The 23,186-nt window shown below is 47.6% G+C and overlaps 1 protein-coding gene across 1 annotated transcript in view; it reads left to right on the forward strand.

Annotated features, from left to right (window-relative positions):
* Window positions 1-553: 553 nt before the first annotated feature.
* The window catches only part of LGI2 (leucine rich repeat LGI family member 2), a 29,770-nt gene continuing 7,137 nt past the window's right edge, over window positions 554-23,186 (forward strand). The window contains exons 1-7 of the mRNA XM_084895796.1: window positions 554-936; window positions 2,825-2,896; window positions 4,515-4,586; window positions 6,790-6,861; window positions 12,811-12,882; window positions 13,548-13,717; window positions 21,116-21,280. Of these exons, the coding sequence (XP_084751922.1) occupies window positions 719-936; window positions 2,825-2,896; window positions 4,515-4,586; window positions 6,790-6,861; window positions 12,811-12,882; window positions 13,548-13,717; window positions 21,116-21,280 (841 nt within the window). The 5' untranslated portion in view covers window positions 554-718. The remainder of the gene's footprint in view (window positions 937-2,824; window positions 2,897-4,514; window positions 4,587-6,789; window positions 6,862-12,810; window positions 12,883-13,547; window positions 13,718-21,115; window positions 21,281-23,186) is intronic.

Consider the following 23,186-nt stretch of genomic DNA (forward strand, 5'->3'; position numbering starts at 1 on the left):
CCACTGCCCACCGCACAGGACCAGCGGAGCCATCCCGCCCCGCTCTAGGGCAGCATCCGTTTCATGGCTTCTTTTTTAGGAGCTGCTCAAGCTCCTGCACTCTTCAAAGCACCCAGGACGAAATCTCCCTTCCCAGCCTTCAAGCCAGTTCCCGGGCCCTATTTCCCCCACTTTCTCTGCCTTGGTCAGGTTTGACCCTGCAAAAAGCAAAAAGAGCTGGTTGGAGGGACTGCGGGCACCCGGTTCCCACTTCCTTGCGGGCCCCGGGAGCAGGGGTGGGGGGTCTCCGTCCCAGTCCGGCCCCTCCCCTAAGGGTACCCAACTTTTTCCTCTCCCCGCAGCTCCCCGGGAGGGTGCGGGAGGGTCCGGAGGGGTGGCGGCCCGGGGCGCGGCGGGGGCGGGGCGGCCCCTCTCCCCATTGGCCAGAGCGGGCCGCGGGCGCTGGTGCTGATGTCAGGCGGGCGCGGGTGCGGCGGGCGCAGCGGCCGCCCAGCAGCCCGGGCGCGGGTGGGGGGGCGCCGAGTGGGGGTGGCGGCCAGCATGCTGCTCGGCTGCGGCTCGGCCTCCCACACCCGCGGCGCCCTCGTCCTCGCCAGCAGCGGCGGCGGCGGAGCAGCGAGCGGCTCCCGGGGCTGCAGAGGCGCCGGGTCCGAGCGCGCTGCGCGGCGGCGGCGGCGGGGATCGGGATCGGGGCCAGGGCGGGCACCGGGGACCCGGCATGGCGCTGCGGAGGGGCGGCGGCGGGGCGCCCGGGCTGCGGCTGCCGCTGCCGCTGCCGCTGCTGCTGCTGCTGGGCGCCGCGTGCCTGATCCCGCCGAGCGCGCAGGTGAGGCGGCTGGCGCGCTGCCCCGCCACTTGCAGCTGCACCAAGGAGTCCATCATCTGCGTGGGCTCCTCCTGGGTGCCCAGGGTTGTGCCGGGCGACATCAGCTCCCTGTGAGTCGGCGGGGCCCCTCCAGCCCCCAAGGGAGTTGGGACGGCGCTCCCGGACCCCACTCCTTAGCGGGTTTTCTCGGGATGTGGGTGGGGGCGTGCTGTGGGTGGAGTCTCGGGCCCTGGGGAGGGTGGAGGGGGACCGAGACGCAGAGTCTGGGAACCCGGACAAGTCCCTGCAGAAGTGCTTTCTCCGAGTGTGGCCCGCGAGCCCCCTGAATGGGACCCCCCTGGGGGAGATGGTGCCAGTGCAGATTCTGGGGTGCAGATTCTGGGGCCGCGCTGATGGCTGCAGCGGCTCTTGGGGCCTGAGGGTCTGCATGTGGGGTCCCCAGGGGATTCGGAGGTGCACCAAAGTTTGAGAGGAGGTGTGGGTGGGGGCGGGGGCGGGGAGCAGTGTGGTGTATGGGCATGCAGATGCAGTGAGCGTGACTGGAGTGAGTGCACCCAGTAAGGGTGAGGCCTCCCTGTCCCACCTCAAGTCTGGGCTGCGGTTTACACCGTGGCCTCATCCCGACCTCCTCTGCACAGCCCAGGATGGGAAGAACTGAGTAAAGTCATGCAGCCTCCGGAAGGGGGAGGAGGGTACCCCATGGGGCCTGGAAGAGGGGACCCGGGGCTTGGAGAGTCTCCAGGCAGGTGGGGCACCCAGCCTCGTGGTCAGGTGCTGGAAGTCAGCCTGAGTCCCTGCCTGTAGTCCACGCTGGCTTTCCGCCCCCTCTCTCTCTGCACCACATATTATACTGGCCGCTTTCTCAATGATGGAGGAGCTGATGGGAAAAGCCTCCACATCCTTTACCCACCTACAAAGAGATGCTTTCAACCTGCCTGCATGCACGTGGCCTCTCAAGCCGCCTGACCAGCTCTCCTAATGGCTGTGAAGGGGCTCCGGGCACTCTCTTTCCTGCTGACATGACTCCCTGCTCGGCCAAGGTGCTGGGGATGCCCACTCCACGCAGAGGCAGGAATGCCCAGGTGCAGCAGCTATGCCAGGGCACTTCCTCCTGTACTACACTGCCCTGCCTCCCCCCTGGGCAAGGCACAGAGGCCTGGACCCGGCAGTGAAGGGCTTCCTGTTGGCATTTCTAGGAAGTTAGGAGTCTGGCTGGCAGGCAGAGGGCCTTTTTGGTTCCTCCTATTGCTAGATTGGGTGACGTGGAGGATCCCAGAAATTAGAATTCCCCTCGTTAAAGCCTTCAGACCAGTAGCTGCTCAATCTATCTGCATGCCAACCGAAGGCATTCTGAAATCATGTGTTGAGGTCCTGCTGTGGCCAGAAAGGATGGGGGGTGATGGCAATAATAGAGCCACGCCTCTTGTCCCCCCATTAACCGTTCAATCTGGCAGATGGCATGGCCTCCCACTGCACATCCAAGTTCAGGTGTCTCGGAGTTTCCCCCTAAGGCTTTCACGGTGCATTTAATCAGAAGTGCTTCGAGTGTCTTTCAGAGCTGGGCTCCCAAGGGGAATGCTTAATGCTACTCTGGAGTTCCGTGGGCCAACATGAACGCTGTGTCTACACAAACAGAATCATGGGCAGAGGTGAAGCAATTACCCGTTTGCAGCCAGGGCCTCCTGTAGTAGAGGAAAAGGAAGCGGGGGTGGGGGTGGGGGGAATTGAGTTAAACGGACTGAGATAATGTCTGTGGAAGGAGCTAGTCTGATGGTAAAGGTTTCTGTTATTCAGACTGGTTTTCATATCAATCCCGTTCATTGGGACATGAACTTGACTTGCCTTGTTCCTACCCCGAGAAGCCCCGGGCCAGTGGTTTTAAGACTCATTCTGGAGTGGAGGCGTTTGCAGTACAGGTGGCGGGTAAGACTCACGGCCCATCCTGCCCAGAACTTCTCAAACCACCCAGGCCTTGTTTTGTTCCTCGTTTGCCTGCAGGAGCCTGGTAAATGGGACCTTCTCCGAGATCAAGGACCGGATGTTTTCCCATCTGCCTTCCTTGCAGCTGCTGTGAGTATGGCAAGTTCTCCCTGGAAGTGGGGGTCCCCTGAGGTGTGGTCCTGGGAGGAGCAATCTCTGCATCTTTGATATCCATTCTTCCTAAGATGCTCAAGCTCATGAGTAAGTCATGGCTGGTTCTTAGCGGTAACATGGGCTGTGGTGTTCCCACCAAGCTGAGCCTAAAGGCTTAACTCAGTGTCCTTTCCTTCTTCTGGCACAAGGATTGGATTATAGATCCCAGACCACACATCTGGCAACTAGGAATGTGAGTCCATGGAATTTTGACTAGAGTTTCACCTAAATCAGTGATCAGCAAACTCAGTCAACAGAGTGGCGAGACTTGAGCCACAGTTTGCTGACCACTGACCTAAATGGTCTCTCTCACTTTAAGAGAAAACCTACAGTTTAACTTCTTAATGTTACTCTGGAAATAGCAATATTTCTAGTTGACTGAGTACATAAACTGTTGGGAAGCATACTATGCATTTATATGTAAAATTTTATTTAATCTTCCTATTATCCTGACAAGAAGAGTATCTTTATTTTCCCATTTGACAGATGAGAAAATTGAGGCTCAGAGAAGTTAAGTAACTTGCTCAAAATCACAGTCAGGATTCTAACCCACACTCATAACTATTCTACATCCCAGCCCCTCTTGGCGAGTGCCTGTGTCCTGCCCTGTTGCCCAGGCCACTTCATGTTTGCTAATGAAAAGAGATGCCCAGAAAGCAACTTTCAAAAGCAGATTATTGAGAGGCAAAGTCATGAGTACATAGCACACTCTCTGTGTACGTACTGGGTTCTTAAACTTGAGATGAATCAAAAGCAATATACTATAGAAAAACATGAAGAAATGAAATATGGATCACTACTCAAACTAAGTTGACTGATTGTTGATCTTTTTGTTTTTGAAATGTTATGTACCTGCTTATAACATTAAATTCTGAAGTTTCTTAATAACTCTAGTTCTATTAAAATATACTTTCCAAAAATAGAAATACAGTTTTAGATACTTTACCCAGTAGACTTAAGTGGTAACTATCTATTCCATATAAACTTTACCAAGGAGATGTAGGTGTGACTCATAAAAAAACTATTGGTGCTAAAGAGTTTTCTGAACTTCCTAAACTTTTTTATTTATTACTTCTCATGGGGATGTATAATATAGTAGAAAGGTATTTATTTATTTATTTATTTATGTCTCAGTTGTGTTACTTCGGTGAAGTCTCTTAACTTCTCTGGGCTCAGATTTCTCTAAAAATGGAGTTGGATTAACTCCCTTTAGATCTCGACTTTCGTGATTGCTCGTGTATCATTGAGCATTCATTGGCTATTTAGTTGTGCTGGCTTTCGAATGTTTTGAAATAACAGCTCTCGGGGTCTCCCCTGAAACTCACAGGGGAGAAAAGGTTAGAGTAATGGGAGTGACCAGAAAATCTGGCCAAAGAGAATCCACTTGCTGTGTTCTGTCAGCATCTGCGAGTTGGGTTGCGCATCTCACGGGCCAGGCTTAGGGCGAGAAGAACCCCTGTTTGCTCATGGCTCAGGACACAGGGAAAGAAACAAATGCTTCCCCATGGGACTCCAGGTTTACGTCTCTGCATTGAGACCTGTCCTTTCTTTTCAGGTTGCTGAATTCTAACTCATTTACAGTCATCCGCGATGATGCGTTTGCTGGACTCTTTCATCTTGAATACCTGTAAGTGCCATGCTTTGCCTGTTTGCTGAGCATTTGGTCTGTCAGTACAATTGCTCTATTGCTTTCCAAGCCAAATAGCATCTCTTATAGAACTTGGGGGGTGGATCAAACCCCACTCCCTTTCCAGCGCTGACCTTTTGCAGTTCACTTGTGTATAAACATGCTGGGACAGGAGGAGGTGGGGACAAAGAGGGGGAAAGGGAACAAAGAAGGAAAGATAGCCATTCATTCTCTGCTGACATTTAATTTGCCGTGTAGTAAGCACAATTGGAAATTGTGTTGGATATTTTTACCTCTCATAACGAGGCATGGATTTGCTGATCAGCCAGAAAGGATTCTGAGGGTTACTTAGTTTTAAATAAAGTCTCCCTATATGGGAATACAGTGTCATGTTTTTAATTCAGCTGGCCTATGTTCTGTGTGCAGTATCCCCTGGGAGCTGCTGCTGAGGGTCTAATTTTCTTTTTTCTGCTTTCAAGAATGATTATTTTTCCCTTTTCAGAGGTGCAGTTTCCCCCCAGCAATGAGCTTTGCTCTCTCTCTGATTTCTGCCTTTGCCCCCCTCTGATGTCTTTTTTCCACTTAAATTCTTTCATCCTCATCTTGTGTAACTTTGTAATAACATTAATCCTGTTATCAGATGGGATTTCCTTACCTGGCACTCAGAGGCATTTTTAAAGCCTTGTCTCTGCTTTCTTATCTGAGGTGAGCAGGTAGATGTTTGAATTCCAAACACATCCTGGGTCTAAGGAAGCTCTCTGCTGAGGTTATGGCCTCAGGAAGGATGTTTCTGGAGTTGTTTCTCCAGATGCACATACTATGTGTGCTCTCAGGACATTGTACTAGCATGCTTCACTTGCTACCCTGTTTCCCCGAAAATAAGACAGTGTCTTATATTAATTTTTTCTCCCAAAGGAGAAAAAATTGTGCGCTAGGTCTTATTTTCAGGGGATGTCTTATCTTTCCATGTGCTAGGTCTTATTTTCAGAGGATGTCTTATTTTTGGGGAAACACGGTAGTACATGTGAAGACAGGTAGGACTGCAGCGCTGAGTCCAGCTAGGGTCTCTGAAAGCATGTGAACACGCCATGCATGGAGTGAATGTGAAGCTACCAGTTTTCTCCTGTGAGCAGTTCATCTGAGTGTTACGGTGATTGAGGAGGAGGTTGGCTTAGTTTATCCTGAAGTCTATCATGGAATAGACCTCTGATCTTGAAAAAGTAGGCATGGGAACGTTCTCAGTGCAAGGATCAAGAACTATTTCATTAACGAATGGCATCGTGTGCCAAGCCTCTCCCTTGGACCATCTCATCAAAGACCCCCTTCCATTTAATGAAATGGAAGGGAACCTTTTTTATGCCAAGGGCCTTTTGGATCTGTATAACATCACTCAAGGTCCACACAAAATTATCAACTTAAAAATGAGCCTGTTATATTTGGTCAAACATTGAATTAATTCACCCCTAATGCCTTGGCAGGGCCAGACCCCATAATTTTGAGGGCCTTATGTGATTCTCCCCACCCATGCCTTAAACTAAGCTGTAGGTCTCTATGGCCCAAGGACACAGTTGTAGTGCATCTATTTCTCACCAAGATGTTACAGCATGGCCAGAGTTATTATTAATGCAGGATCCTAGCTCAAGCCCTGAGACTTTTCAGCACAGAGAAAGAAGTTTGGCCCACATTCAATGTCATTATACTTCCCACTTCCCTGTGCCTTCGAGATCTGGAGAGGACCCTGCCTCGTCACCGATTTGTTCTGAGATCAGACCATGTAGGACATGATGAACTCAAGAGTTTGCCAGAAGCCAAGCGTAATGGGACTCTCCCTCAGCAAGAACTTTAATAAGGAGATGTGAAACAGCGGGCTCCCCTCAAGGGACAAAGATGTTAACAAAAGTAGGAGTAGCCAGGCCGTGAAATGTAAGAAGGGTTGATGTCTGGGAATGCTCCAGGCCTGCGGAGATTTGAACATTCTTGCCTTGGTCCAGTGCTTTTCTCTCTCTCCCCCCCCCCCCCCCAAACATGTTTCTATGCCTGTTGCCAACTCTGAATTTGAAGATGTTTGTGCTGCTTCTGGAGAGAGTGCAGAACAAACATTTGTATCCATGTTTTAGATTTTGTTTCAAAAGCATGCCAATAGCATTTCCTAGAGCTGTTAAACTGAGAAAGTTCCGTTTACTTACACTGCTGTTCTCCCTAGGTTCATCGAAGGGAACAAAATAGAAACGATTTCAAGAAATGCCTTCCGTGGCCTCCGTGACCTGACTCACCTGTAAGTCCTATGAAAAGTGTTGTCAATTTTTCAAGGTGCAAAGTAAGATTCCCTTTCTGGTGCCTCTTCTTTTTCTTGACTGTTTTGTCCATATTGTAACATCCTTGAAATGAAACTAATTTCCAGGTTGCCCTAAAGGTTTCTATGTTATGGACCAATCACCTGTCCATGAAAATAAAGACACACTTGTCTTGATTATCTTTTCCATAATTCTGTTTTGTTTTTTTGTTTTTTTAAATATATTTTATTGATTTTGTACAGAGAGGAAGGGAGAGAGATAAAGAGTCAGAAACATCGATGAGAGAGAGTCATCGATCAGCTGCCTCTTGCACACCCCCTACTGGGGATATGCCCGCAACCAAGGTACATGCCCTTGACCGGAATCGAACCTGGGACCTTTCAGTCCCCAAGCCGACGCTCTATCCACTGAGCCAAACCGGTCCCGGCTCCATAATTCTGGGTTGTTGTCATGGACCACATGACTGCATGTCAAGTAGGGAGCACTCTAATACTTCTAGGGGCCTACCTGTGTGAGTGACAGAAGAGATGGGGAGGAGACTGACATGTATTGTGCACCTACTCTGTGCCAGGCACAGGGCTGGGTGCTTAGTGAGCCTTCTTCTCATTTTTCAAGATAATCTGTGAGTCCCCACTTTACAGTTTTAGGAACTGACACTTATAGACTCATAGAAGAAGGTTGAATGCAGGGTCAGAATTAGGACAAAGTGGAATAGAGACATTTTCTGTGGTTCCTCAAATTTGAATGCAAATAGCTTTTTCTTTTATGTTGGATTTATCGGCAGCTTAAGCTAAGCTCTCTGGGATTTTTAATAGCTTTCTGGAGGAAAAAATTCAACAAATTGATTTGAATTGGCATATCAGAATGAAGCAAGTGCACACACTTAACAAGTGTAGGAAACTGGAAGAAATAGGGACCGTGTTTATGAAAATGTAAGGATAACCATTGTCTTGGTAGGAGCCATTTATTAGCCGGGATGTATATTTTGTGTCTGAGTAAGACACTGTCTCATCTCCATAGTTAGGCCATGTGTGGTAAAAAGAGAAGTGAGGAAATGGGAGGGCTTTGACTGGGGTGTTGGTAATATCCTTGGCATGTATCACCCTGTCTGATACAGCATCTGAAGAGTTTACATCAAACCCTGATGTAGGCAAAAGTGTCTGTCCCTGAGCTCAGGGAGCACTTGGTTCTGGACTCCTACCAAGCAAAAGCTCTATCTGAGTTCAAGCTAACAGAGTAAGGAGACGAGGGAGCAGAGTGGGAGGTCCGAACATCCGGATCAGCACAGTCATCCTGCAGAGCATCTGACTCCTGTTGGCATACTTACTCCAGGTTTCCTTTTCTTCCTGTAAACATCTTGATTTCTCTCCCCAGCAAATTCATCCTACATGCCCAATCCCTACATTCCTAGAGGCTAAGACAATGGGCTTAGAGTCACATAGACTTGGGTTCAATCTCAAGGCCATCATTTGTTACTGTTGCTTAGCCTTTTTGAGCCTGTTTCCTCATCCTTAATATGAGGATGATGATACTGACCCCAGATACTGTTGCGCATGGTGGCTAGTGCTTGCTTGCAAAGATTCCAGCCCATCACCCAGGTATGATAGGCATTAATATCATTGTTGTCATCATCATCATCATCATCATCATCAACAACAACAACAACCCCATTCCCTCCCTCCAATCTTTAAGAAGTTTCGATTTTCTCCCTGGAAAAAGAGTGGTGGCCAGGCAGAGTCTGCTAAGTACACAGCTGTGGGCATCTGAGAGGAACAGCTGTGGCCAGATAAACCAGTTCCCAGAAGTCAGGAATGAGGGGCTTTGTTTTGAGCAAAGTCTCTGGGCAGATTGTGAACCTAAAACAAAGACCATGAGACTGAGTTAGCCCAGATGTCAACTTTCATTTGATCAGTTGGCTATGGTCCTTGGTCTGGAGAGTGTATAGGTACTGTACATATATATTTGCATAGCTTTTACATGGGTATATGGACTTCTCTACATGTGTCTATACACTGAGTGGCCAGATTATTATGATCTCTGAGCACATAACAATCTGGACATTCAGTATATATCCTATATATATAATAAAAGGCTAATATGCAAATTGTCCCCTCGACCAGGAGTTCGACCAGCAGACAGGCCGGACAACCACCCATGTTCCCTCCCCCCTGGCCAGGCTGGCCGGACTCCACCCATGCAAGAATTCATGCACCGGGCCTCATATATATATATATATATATATATATATATATATATATATATATTCACACACACACACATACACTGAGATCTTTATAATCTGGTCACACAGTGTATAACTGCGTATGTGTATGCATGCTTGTGCATCTGCACATATGACCATATGTATATATCAGACGTACATGTGTGTACGAGGCACCTCCTTCTCTGTGTGAAATGCAGAGGGAACAAAGAAGTCCTCTGCTTGGGTCCAGGGTGCATCGGATGCCCTAGTACACCCATCCCGGCTTGTATTGCCACCTGACAGTCAAGCCCACCAGGCCCCCTCTATCCCCAGCTCTCCAACCTCAATTCCCTAAATGTCCTTGAAACACTGGGCTCTCAGGGGGCTCCCACGCATACCGAACTCATCCCATTACTGGGCTTCCCTTCACATCCTTTCTCTGGCCTTGGGTGTTCTTTCTTCTGCCCACGATCTCCTTGGATCTTTTTTCTTCAAAGTCCAGATTAAGTTCTATCTCCCATGTGGAGCCATGTGGGTCTCCCCTTCACTTCTCTCATAGCCTCCCTATGGGCTCCACACACCCAGCACCTTACTGTAGACTCGGGCCACACTGGTTGGTGCAATTTCATGGTGTTCGTTTTACCTTCCCAGCAGCAGTGAGAGCTCCCCGAGGAGAGGGCCCGTGAGGATCTTGCATTAGCTGTGTTCTTTGCCTAGCATCTAGCACAGGGCTAAGCCAGCAGGACATCCTTTCAGATTCACTGGTTGACCAGTGGGTTCCTTACTGAGCTGGATTTTCCATGTGGACTCTACTCCTGGGCAAGTCAGGTGGCCTCCTCTGGGCTGGAGACACATGTAGTCATTAAAGCATTTAGTACATTGTTTAAGAATGAACTGGTCCTTCCATTTTCCCACTTTTTTTTTTTTTTTTTGTAAACTCTCTGAGTGAAGATCACATGTCAGCTCTCTAAAGTTCACTCCTGTGATGAAGGAAACCACTGTCTGGAATTTGCTTGTTTAAGTTTCTGATTTTTATCCTTTATAAACTTCCCCAACACCTGCAGGGTCACATGTTCCTGTAAAGAGACACAGGTCGGGTTTCAGGGCCCTGCAGGAGCGGTGCCAATCTGTAAGTAAAATCTGGGACAGTTGTTTCCAGCAGCCCGGAAAGCCCAAGGGACAGGTTGCTGTTAAGTAGTTTTGGAAATGAAGTAAGTGCCATGAGTTTATAGATAAAATGAAGTGGAAAGTGAGATGTTAGGCACGGAGTGTGAGTGGGGTGGATGGTCCATCTAAATAATTCAGCTTCTGAAATCCAAATTGAATGCTTGGAACGGCTGCTGAATAGTCTGCTTTTTTTTGGCCTCGAATATCCCGTATATTCTTATCACTTCAATCCCGTACAGTTCAAGTAGAAAAAAAAAATTAGCTGAAAAATTCCCCTTTAATTAGCTAAAAAAAAAAAAAAAAAAGTTTTTACTTTACATTTTTAGGTGAGGTGACCATCAACCAGAAAATAATCAAAACAAACATGTTCTTTTTTTAATGTCAGAAAGCTATTCTAAAGTATGTTCAGTCTGATTACATATTCAGTCTATTTTCCTACATCTCTAAAAATGTACAGATATTAGGAAATAAAGCTTAAAAAATACAAGAAATGGTATTTTAATCCATTGGTGGTTACCTAGATGCGAAGGGGTATCCCTATAGTCTGATAGTATCTTGAAGCTAGAATGATTGGTTAAATGGGCTTAAAGGCCCTAGCCAGTTTGGCTCAGTGAATAGAGTGCCAGCTTGCAGACTGAAGGGTCTTGGGTTTGATTCTGGTCAAGGGTATATGCCCAGGTTGCAGGCTCAATCCCCAGCATGGGTGTGCAGGAGGCAACTGATCAATGATTCTTTCTTATCATTTATGTTTCTATCTCTCTCTCTTCCTTCCTCTCTGAAATAAATAAAACTATTTTTAAAAGAAAAGAAAACATGAAACATTTTTAAAAATAGGCTCAAAACTTTCTATTCTAGTTAAGTCTAAGGAGGACAAGCATTTCTTTAATTCCTCTTTCTGGGATGGGTCATTATGATGCTACAGAAGACTAATTTCATATATGTTTCATAATCATACTTCTTATATAAATATTTACACATATATATTTGGTGATGAATTGCCTACATGTTGCTCATTTATGATTTTGCTATTTGTACTCATGTGTAAAAGAAAAAAAAGTAGCCATTAGTTTGTTGGCTGACTCATATTAGAACACAGTGCCCGGGGGAAATCAGACTCCATGTACATCCTTTCAACACCCTGCATCTTTCAATGTCAGCAGCCCAGCCCCATGACATTCATCTTTAGCATGGTGACAGGGCACTGCAGAACCCTGAATCATCCGAGAAGGAGTTGACAGTGCTTATTCAGAGTCTTCTTCTGGAAGTGGAGGTGGGAGTAGGGGGGTGGGGGGAACTAAGACGTTTTAGAAGTTCTTAAAAACTAACAGCAAAAATGCAGAATAGTTTCTGGTCAACCGTTGTTAATGAGAAAACAAAATCGGTCACCATCATTCATTCCCTAAATGGGGTTTGTTGAGATTTAATATTATTGTCAGGGTTAGAGTTGAGGGTCTTTAGGTAAAAGCATATGTACTGAGTCCTTTCTTAGAGTGACAAAAGTGATAGAATTCACTTAAATGGACTACTAGGGAACTTCTTGGTACAGGATTATTCATCCTTTAAAAAAAATCATTGTCATTTTAGTGCATAATTCATTCAACAAAGATTTACTGAGTACCTACTATATGCCAGGCCATATTCTATGAGCTGTGGATACAGATGTGGACAAACAGACAAATTTTTTCTCATGTTGCTTATGTATAGGATGAAAACACAGTCAATAAACAAGTAGATAACTAAAATGTATAGTATGTCAATGAGGAACATAGGGTAGGGAAGTGTGTAGAGGTCAGGGAAGGTGGTGAGAGCTGCGGACAGATGTAAGAAGGTGATGGAGTGAGCTGTGGAGTGTCTGGGGAAAGAGCATTCTAGGCAGATGGACAGCAAGTTCAGGCCTTGACCTGGGGCTGTGTTTCTCCTGCTTGAGAAATAACGAAGAGGCCAGTGCAGCTGGATCTTGGTGGTTAAGATGACCCATCGGTAGGTGGGAATGGAGGTAAACTAGACCAGTGGTCGGCAAACTCATTAGCCAACAGAGCCAAATATCAACAGTACAACGATTGAAATTTCTTTTGAGAGCCAAATTTTTAAAACTTAAACTTCCTAATGCCACTTCTTCAAAATAGGCTTGCCCAGGCTGTAGTATTTTGTGGAAGAGCCACACTCAAGGGGCCAAAGAGCTGCATGTGGCTCGAGAGCCGCGGTTTGCCGACCACTGAATTAGACAATGGAGAGTATTACATCCCATCAAAGGGACTGTGGCTTTTATTTTGAAAACATGAGTGGTACCTGAGGCTTAACCAATGTATATCAAGAGCTTAATAAATGCTTGTTTTAAAAACAAAAGACTTACATTGTACCCCAGCATTTATATTATTTTTTTTTTTTATAACTAAACTCAGTTCTTTATCTCAGTATCGATGACCAGAGCCAGAAATTGAACCATGTTGTGCCGAAGAGGATTAGAGCTCTGTTTGAAATCATGACTTTACTTAAGGAACTTCAGAGTAATAGGGCGTAAAGATAATAACCACATTAAAATGTTACTTTCTGGTTCTAGCTCTCTGGCCAATAACCACATCAAAGCACTCCCAAGAGATGTCTTCAGTGATTTAGACTCCCTGATTGAGCTGTAAGTAATGAAAGTCAAGTTTGTGTCTGCTAGTGCTTGTGCCCCAGCAAATCCTGCTATTGAGTCCTCTCTCCCCCTTCGCCGCATTTCTCTTCCCCTGTAGCTCAAGAACCTATGACAGAGCTGTGCCCATTGGGAGACAGCATGGAGTCTGTATGGGGTTGGATTGTGCCATTTTAGAATATCCTTAGCAGCATTAGGCTCCTTCCCTGAGATAGCGTATCCATCGGATTTACTTTCTAGTGTTGGTCACTTTTTATTGGACTTAGTTTAACAAGTTCTTAGCGTTTCAAGTGTGTTTGTGAAAACTGGTTTCCTGGGATGTCCTGTTTGTGTTTGTGTGAACCTGTGTTGGCTGGTGTTCTGTCACTGCTCCCGTGTCCAGCATGGCATGGCGACAGTTTCAAGAGTTTGGAGAAATGGTGGTATGTTAGCTCTGAAAGCTCCCTGTAGGCCGTCCAATTAAAACCAGAGGCACTGAACACTATTAAATAAAGTCAGTGATAAGAACAAAAAAATAGGATATATTCAATATAAAAAAAATTAAATTACATGTTGGGGTATTAAATATGTCAAGATATTAATAATCCTGGAGTCTCATATCAGTGCCTGAACATTTGAGGCATGTCTGTTTTCCTGTGCCTGTACTTGGTTTTATTTTTTAGAGATTTAAGGGGCAATAAATTTGAATGTGACTGCAAAGCCAAGTGGCTGTATCTGTGGTTGAAGATGACAAACTCCACCGTTTCGGACGTGCTGTGTATCGGTCCCCCGGAATATCAGGAGAAGAAGCTAAACGACGTGACCAGCTTTGACTACGAATGCACAACTACAGGTATGCAGAGCCCCTGTCACCAACGCGGTTAATCAGAACAATCCCTGTGTTTTCCCTTTAGCTTGTCAACAGGGACTGGGGAAAAGTGGGTGCAAACACTTTCTGTCAAAGTTATTGTATTTTAGGCGAAATTTAAGCTCCAAAAGGTATGCACTGATGTGGTAAGGAAAATATCTCAACAGTTTAGATTTTTGTTAACTGCACTGGCTTTATTATTGATCCTCTACAAAATTTAAATGTCTCTAAAGGTTTTTTTTGTTTTTTGTTTTTTTTTTTAGTCAAATATAAACTGGTGAGCTTGGCATAAAAACATTTTCAAGTCAGTTATGTTTCCATAGAAAGTCAGTGCAGAGGGGCCTAAACTTCTGTCCTCTTGATTGGATTACATAAATTTTATTGAAAATTTAGTAAATACGAGACTTTAAAATCTATAAATCGCATTTGTAGTCCCATCTAAAAAGAGATAACTAGGTAAATTATAACCAAACTAGGCAAAGTAGGAATATAAGTTAAGAGTTAATTGTCAAAAGAGGAAACCCACATTGAGGGGAAAATGTAAAGTTGATTCTGTTTTCCAGGACCTCTCTCAGGGCCCAGTTTATACATTTTTAGGCTATAAAGATAAAATAAAAATACTAACTGCCTCAACTCTCTGCATATGTAGAGAGCAGATGAGTGTCTCCATAGGAAAGGCTTAGATGGAGTCCCCACAGCTTCCGATGCCAGATTTTATTTTTTAATCCTCACCAGGGGATATATTTTCCATAGCTCTTCAGAGAGAGTGGAGGGGGGCTGTGGAAATGGGAGAGAGAGAGAGAGAGATAGAGAGAGAGAGAGAGAGAGAGAGAGAGAGAGAGAGAGAGAGAGAGAGAGATATGACAGAAACACATCAACTGGTTGCCTCCCGCATGCACCCTGACCAGGTTTCAAGGAGCAAACCCACAGCCCAGGTACATATCCTTGACTGGAAATTGAACCTTGAATCCTTATGTATGTGGTCTGATGCTCTAACCACTTAGCAGCACCAACCAGGGCTAATACCAGAGGAGAAAAGGCCAATCCACAATATGAAACCTGCTTTATCAGACTTAGAAAAGTGAACAGGCTGAGATTTGATATCTACAGGGCTTCAAGGCATGTCAGTGGGAGCAGCATGAGTGAGAACTCAGAACATAGTCACAGAAACTCAAAAGACAAAAGAACTTCAAGAACAAAACCTCCCAGCAGCCATCCTCCAAATAAACACTTGCCAAGTAAAAATTATTTCCAGATGTCTTTGTAAGTAAGGGCCCCTGCGATTCTCTGTTCTTTTCTGAGAGGAAATCTGAAATCTTACGGGAATGACCTTGTCTTTCATCACCCAGCAGGGGCTTATTCAGCTGTGTAATCGGCAGGTGCCCTTTAGGCAGCGAGGCTGCAGCAGGTTATTCGCTGTGTTGTGGAGCAGTGCAAAATATCAGAGGTCGAGTCAATGACATTTGCACCGGAAGGTGGCACTCAAGGCCATTGGGTATGAAATGCTAAACCAAAGCTCGTTGAGGCTGTTTCTACCTCTTCCCCAGCTTTTCTAGAGAGTTCTTTAACACACTGGTGAAATTAGCAGCTTTTCCATTGTTCTAGTCATACCTGGTCATACTATATGAAAAGTTTGCCGAGCTCTGAGAGAAGTGACATGGGCTATAGAGGGATGAAGAGATTTGGGAATAATTTACATGAGACAATCTTATTTCTGAGCTTAGAGCCTCATGGATGGTTATGAAAACCATCCGAGCTCTGAGAATTGTCATGGGAACGGAGGTCCTGAAATCTGTCATAAACCCAGAGTCCATGTCATAAACCCAGAATCAGTGTGAGTCCCTAACACATTTTAGGGCATTCTCTCTCTTATATACACTGAGTGGCCAGATTATTATGATCTGTGAATGCATAATAGTCTGGCCACTCAGTGTATATCCTATATAATAAAAGACTAATATGCAAATTGTCCCCTCAACCAGGAATTCGACCATCAGGCTGGCTGGCCAACTGCCCATGTCCCCTCCCCCTGGCCAGGCTATCTGGACCCCATCCATGCACGAATTCATGCTCCGGGCCTCTAATATGTATAATGAGTGGCCAGAGAGCATAATAATCTGGCCATTCAGTGTATATCTTCGCTAAACAGCTTCCTACTAAAATCAAGAAAGTCATCATACCTCCCAGGTATCAGGAAGATGAGGATTCTATTTTTGTTATTGTTTTATCCCTTTAAGAATCATGGACAAATGGCCCTGGCTGGTGTTTCTTAGTGGTTAGGGCATCTGCTCCATGCACCAAAGGGTCACCGGTTTGAATCCTGGTCAAGGGCATGTACCTGGGTTGCAGGTTCAATGCCTGGCGGGGTTTGAGAGGGTGTAGGAGGCAACCAATCAATGTTTCTTTCCCCCCAACCCCCCACTTCCTTTCCTCCCCTCCCCTCTCTAAAAATCAATGGAAAGAATATCCTTGGGTGAGGGTTAACAACACCACCAAAAAAAAAAAAAAAAAAAAATCCTGGGCAAAGGGCCTCTTGCTCTTAGGGCCTTCCATCATGAAAAAAAGGCACAGGCAAGTTATAACCTGTCCCCAAATAGAGCCCTTGCCTCGTAAGAACATAGGCCAATCGATGGTGAGTTTTGGGCTCCTCTTTTCTGCTCAGATAAAGCGTCATTGCCTGGGCTTTATGAGAGGCTGGGAGGAAATGTGTGAGGAAGAGGGAAGTCCCATTCCTAGGTCATGGGACTGTTACCGCACGCTCACCAAGGAGCTGGGAAGAAGCGCGTCTTCTTAGTGTTTTATTTCCTTCGTGGCCCAGATTTTCAGGAAGAGAGTGAGTTCTTGAGGTGGAGGAGGGGAGGCAGGCGCTGTTCTTCCCAGGGAGAGGAAGGCACTGGGACCACTCTGTTCCCGGCGCAGGGGGGTAGCTAGCACCACGGAGCACCCTGGACCGTGTCCAGCTCTCTAGATTAATCACCGTCCTTCCCGAACCTCCCGCCTCCAGTCTATTTTTATCCACCTCCGAAATCCCTGTTACCTGCTCATGATTCCCCGTGTTAGGTGGATAATTCACTAAATTCCTTAGAGGGAGTGAATTTTGCATCCTAATGGTCCTGTTAGCTGCCCTGTTTCAGGGCTGATGAAAATGCAAAGAGAAATAATGCATTAATGTGCAGTTTCTCTCCCAGTGGGGGAGGCATCATGTATAATTTATTCTCTGCAAGTGCTATAAATAGCTATGCAAAAATCTGTTGATTCCGGGGGGAGCCGTGCCTGAATTGGAAGAGTCCCACTGACATCATGAACTTAATCCAGTGTGAATGGAAGTGGCAGGCTTTTGCAGAGATCCCAATAATACTCAAACACTAGTAAATTGGTGTCATAGCAATGCTCACATTCTCCGAGAGCTTTCCACGTGGCTGTGCGTTTGCCGTTTGTGAAAGATAAATTAAGATGAGGATGGAAGACAATATTTAAATCTGAGTCCCCTCCCCCCATGCACACAAGCTCATATGTATCGATCATTTTATTCCACCTGTTTTTTTCTCTCTTCCTTCTCTCCCTCCTCCTTTATTATATATTTTTTTAAATTAATTTCAAAAAGGAAAGGAGAGGGAGATAGAAACATCAATGATGAGAGAGAATCTTTGATGGGCTGCCTACTGCATGCCTCACACTGGGGATCGAGCCCACAATCCAGGCATGTGCCTGACTGGGAATGGAACGGTGACCTCCTGGTTCATAGGTTGGCACTCAACCACTAAGCCATGCCAACTGGACTGTCTCCTCCTATTTTTATTTTTTTAAATATACTTTTATTGATATCGGAGAGGAAGGGAGAAGGAGAGAGAGACAGAAGCATCCATGATGAGAGAGAATCATTGATGGGCTGCCTCCTGCACGCCCCCTACTGGGAATCAAGCCCACAATCCAGGGATGTGCCCTTGACTGGAATCTGGGACCCTTTAGTCTGCAGGCCAATGCTCTATCCACTGAGCCAGACCAGCTAGGGCTGTCTCCTCCTTTTTTATGAGGGGGGTTATAGAGGGAGAAAGGGGTTTCCTATTAGCAATTTGATTTATAATTCAAATGAGTTAACTGTCTGTTGTGCAAGACACTCAGTTTATACAAAATCTGATGAAACCGATGTTTTGGGAAAATAAACGACAATCAGACCATGGAAGGCCAGATTTGTAAAATGCTCTCCAGTCTGGCAGCTCTTTGCTCGTTCTGGGAATCGTTAATAAAACGCTGACTTCGGGGCCTGCACTTTAGATGACCTGCGCTTTTAAGCAGACGCTCATGTTTCTGGGAAGCCAGCGAGCAGTCGGGGGCCTGACTCGAACAAGCCGCTCGCTAGGGGCATCGCACGCATGTTCGGACGCTTCTGCAGCCCTGGGTTAGGCGAATGCCCTGGTAGAGGAGTGGTGTATAGGCCTCCGGGTTGTAATGAAAAAAGTGCACCTGCGTCCTCAGAGTCCTTTGCTAACTCTGAAAAAAGAGGCAGCGGACAATGCCGGCTACCCTTTCCCATCTCTGGACCTGTGAGCACAGAGCCTCGGAGCCTGTGTCCTCAGCCAGTGCCTCCTGGCTCCTACACTGGTCTTGTGTGTGCCAACAGGAAAGAGCCGAGGCTGATGCTTTTTGCTCCTCTTTGGCTGATCAGCACTGGTATTTGGGGGTTTGGGCAGAGGGTTGGGGCTGTTCCCTGTCTTCATTCAGGCAGCATAATGTTATCATTGGACCTACGACCGTCTAGCTCCATGTAACTGTATCATTTCGTACGTATCTGACTCCGCTGAGGCATTTCCGTAGACGGCTCTGTGCTGACACTACGTGCACACTCTTACTTAGTGTCTACACAACCTACAGAATGAACACCCCCCTCATTTTACTCCTGAGAAACCTCAGGCTCAAGTTTCTTGCCCAAGGTCACAGGCTAACGTGTAGGTGGAAGCCTGAGCCCCAGCTCTTCTGGATAGTCCACTCCCTGGGCGGGGGGGGTGGGGGGAGAGAGGGCGGGGGGGGGGGTGGGTACCTCACCCATGATTGCCACCTGTCCCCACACCCCTTGGCCACTTCTTATTGTCGGGGTGCAGAGGCAGCCTCCTCTTTGCGTCTCCCTCTTCTCCCCACACCTGCAAGCATCACGCATTCAGCCCCATCATTCATTCCCCCCCCCCCAGTCCTCAGAATGAGCCAGTGCCCCCACACTCATTAAGCCAGCAGCCTTTATTAAGCACCTGCTGTACACAGGGAGGGCCACCTCTGTGTGTAGCATGCCTTGAGCACTCACTCTGTGCTACGTTCAGTTCTAAGTGAGTACGAATCATAATGCACAGGGAGGAAACTGAGGCAGAGAGAGGGTACGTTAGCAGGAAGGTGGAGTCACAGTTCTGGCATCTTATCTCAGATGTCATTGAGATGGACACTCCCCCAAGGGAGAGGCCAGGGGTGGTGGCGAGGACAGAGGAGGTGGACTGTCCTTTCTCGGACCCTAGTTCCATGTTTATTGAACAGCTGCTCTGTGCTAAGCCTTGAGGCAGGCATTTCTGGCAACGTTACCCAATGTGTCCCTCTGCTGTGAAGCTTGGGAGGTAAATACCATTGCCCCCATCTTGTGGATAGGTAAGCTGAGGCCTTGTAAGGGGACTTGTGCACCCAGGGTCTCCAGAGCAGGCAGTGGTTTTAGCTGGCCTGACTCCAGGCACAATGCTCCTCCTGGTGCCTCATGTTGCCCTCACTCCCTCAGCCCTGCCCCTCTCTCCTGCCCCCTGCCTGTTGCCTGCTTCTGCTGTCACAACACTTCCCATTCTAACACTTGCTCAGCTGCTCCACCTCCTTTCCTGCCCCGCTCCCTCAGCACAGTCCCTCTTGACTCCCTACGGAGTGGCCGGTCCTCTTATTGCCTTTCTGGTGTAACAGCTGTAGGAGGCTTCCCAGTCAGAGGCATTTCTCGAGTGGCTGCTGTGGGCTTGAACAATGGGGATTGACCTTAGAAATCCCTTTGTTCGGGAGACACACCATGCTGTGTGTCCACGGCCAGATGTGCACCCTCTCTGGGCTTCTGACTCTGTAAAATGACTCACGGCTCCAAGATCGCTCTCATGTGCCCAGATCCGGCTCTGATGCTGCTATGTGGAAGAGTCAGTCAGTGTGGAAAGCAGGATGTAAACAACAGTGCCTGACTATGTGTCCAATGAATGAGGAAGAGTCCCAGGGGTTAGAGTGGTCAGGGAAGGCTTTGCAGAGGAGGTGGGACTTGAGGGCCCCCTATAAGGACAGTGTGGGGAATTGAGGGGCAATGATTTTCTCCCAGAGTGACTCTCCTTAGCCAGGCGTGCACCATCATTGTACCCTGGGAGCTTTTAACCTGCCAGGAAGCAGTGCAAATGAAGGCTCTCTGGCTAAAGAAAGAACTTAAACTTTATTAGTGTCCTTCCCCGTTTTCTTCATAGATTCTCCAGCCATTCTGCGCACTAAGTATCCTTGTATCCGGGGGCATCCTCACCCCATTTCTTGGTAAACTGTACCTTTCCTACTGAGACTTAATACAGTGAGTCTGTCATAGCTCAGGGGAGCCGTGTGGATGAGGAGTTTTAATTTACCACTAAACATAAGAGTCAAGCATGTGCTCACATTGGGCAGGTTCTCTGTTGCTTGAAAATGCAACAGACCTCCTGTGAGTGCTAGCTGAGCAGTCCGGACCCCAGGCAGAGCCGTCACTCATTGCACCAGGCCCAGGAGCCAGCAACTGTCTTTCCTTCCCCACAGAGGGCTTTATAAACCTCATGGGAGGGGGTGGCTTGGTTTCTAAACATGCAGGAAGCCATTGGGGGGTTGACTTCTCCTGGTGAACCTGCTGAGGCAGCCTCCCCACCAGGGCGATGCAGAGCTGGGAGTGTGCTAACAGGTGATAAAGGATCCCATGGCCGGGTCCGCTTGAGAACCAGCCCAGCCACATGCTTCTTTACTACCCGGCTCTTCCGAGAGCGTTAGACACAGCTTTCCCCAAATGAGGCCGCCCCCTGCCGCCCTGGTTCCCCGAGGAATTTTCAGGGCAGTGTCTGGAGTGCGGCTCTGTGGCTTCCTTTTGGTCCGGCCTTTTTGAAAGCCAGGTCTCACCAGATGTGTTTACGCGATCGAGATCCTTCAGCCACGCCTGTGAGCTGTTTATCTCAAAGAAGCTGTATCAGAAGCGGTGCATTCAGTCTGGGAGTCCTGTGCACCCTGAAACCTTCTGGAATCTCCCAGAGTCAAACAGGCTGGGATGTTAGCGTTGTTTTTTCCTGTTGAAACTGATGAGAGAAAGGAAAGAAGGGGTGGTCGATGACTCCTACAAGGCATCTCATGGAGCTTTTCTCTTTAAACCCCTATTCGAAGATTTTGTGGTCCATCAGACGTTGCCCTACCAGTCGGTCTCGGTGGATACTTTCAACTCCAAGAATGACGTTTACGTGGCCATCGCCCAGCCCAGCATGGAGAACTGCATGGTGCTGGAGTGGGACCACATCGAGATGAACTTCCGGAGCTATGACAATATCACAGGTGGGTGTGGCTTTGAGGTATCGGCCCAGTTTCAGCAAGAGAAGAAACATTCTCCGCCGTACCGAGGGACCGCTGGGCTCGCTCCCTGGCTTAGAGTTTAGGGACACGTGCCAGCCCATCCTCATCTCTGACTGCTTCATGACATGGTCCATTATTGGTGGAACCAGAAGCCTAAGGTGGCGATCCTGTTTGTTGTGGGGGATCCTTTTGAAAAGGAAGAGAGTGATGGGGCATATGTGGTGGGAGGCATTTCCCTGGAGAGGTGAGAGGTCACCCTGAGAACCCCTTGATCTTGAGCAGTTATGGCACCTTCGATTGCACCCACTTTGTAGCAGCTAAACAAGTCCTCGCCTTTTGTTATGCTGATTATTAACAATATGGTAATGAACATGTGCACACAAGCATACGTGCTCATGCACACGCACACACGTACATATGCATGTGTGTACACATGTGCACAAATACATGCCAGTACATATGCACACACATGTGTGATCATGCCCCCTTGCCAGGTCCTGGTGATCACTGCTTCCTTGCAATAAATGCAAGCAATTAAGAATGCATGGCTCTCTAAATCTAGGCCTTTGGGAAAAGATTTGGTTAAGGATTCTTTTAGTGCTGGCAGAAGCCCCCAGTGTCTTACTGCTATTAAAAACGGAGGGCCTGCTTGCTTTTTATTTTTATCTATTTATTTTTAAATATATATTTGTTATTAATTTTTTTACAGAGAGGAAGGGAGAGGGATAGAGTTAGAAACATCAATGAGAGAGAAACATCGATGAGAGAGAAACATCGATCAGCTGCCTCCTGCATACCCCCTACCGGGACCCTTGAGTCCACAGGCTGATGCTCTATCCACTAAGCCAAACCGATTAGGGCTTGCTTTTTAAATAAGTGGGTAAAGTTAAAACAATCTTGCAAACACTTCTCATTTATCAAGTGCAACCTGATAATGATACTAACTTTATGAGCAGCATCACTATGGCCCCACAGTCAGCCCACGAGACAATTTCCTTTCGGGTCCTGGTTTGGGGATGGGGCAGCGTTTTGCTGTTCCAGAGAGAAGCGGGCAGAGGTGGAATGTCTGCAGGGGGCGGCTCCTCGGAATCTCTCCGGCACCAAGTGGCTTGGCAGCAGGTGCGGGGATGTGGGAGGCAGGGAAAGTGTCGTAATGAGCCTCATCTCACAGCCCTGAGAGGTCTGTGAGACACACATGCAGATGCCACTGAGAGGCCATTCAGAGGAGCACGTTGCTGTCGGCCATCTGGCCGCCTGGTGCTGAGCTCACATTCCTGAGTCTAAGTGCAGAGTCAGCACCAAGCCGCTCAGGTGAACCTGCCGAGGGAAGCCGAGGCTTCGCACCCTACACCCAGCCCCAATGCAAGGAAAAAGGGGGGCCAGACAGGGACTCCCGGCCTACGTGCTTCTGCCTCTCTCTTTCCTGACTTGGAAGGTGGTGAGGGGTGAATGAGCCGGCCCCTCTGCCTTCTCCCCGGGAGGTGGGAGCAGAGTGACGCTTTGCTCTTGTGCGGGGAGAGCCTATGTCAGTGCTTGTGGCAATGCTGGTTGTGCCTGTAAGGTGCCAGGTGCTGGTTTGTGTTATTGGAAACACACACACACACACACACACACACACACACACACACATGATTTTGGCTGCTACTGGCAACTCTATAGGCTACAAGTGTTCACCGGGGCAGAGGCATTAGGGAGCATCTCTGAAGTCAGTTCTTTCTGTCTCTCACGCCCCTCAGCTGAGGCTAGCAGGCCGGTGGGCGCTTCGGCAGCAGGCACCTCCGGGGCCGGGCGGTGCAGGAGGAAGAGCAGGAGCGGGCACTCTTAGTCAGTGCTGGCAGGCGGCAGCCTGGGCAGCTTTCGAAGAGCGGTGTGGTAGTTTACACCCAGA

The sequence above is a fragment of the Pipistrellus hanaki genome (assembly GCF_964339955.1).
Source record: "Pipistrellus hanaki genome assembly, chromosome: 1".
NCBI lineage: Eukaryota > Metazoa > Chordata > Mammalia > Chiroptera > Vespertilionidae > Pipistrellus > Pipistrellus hanaki.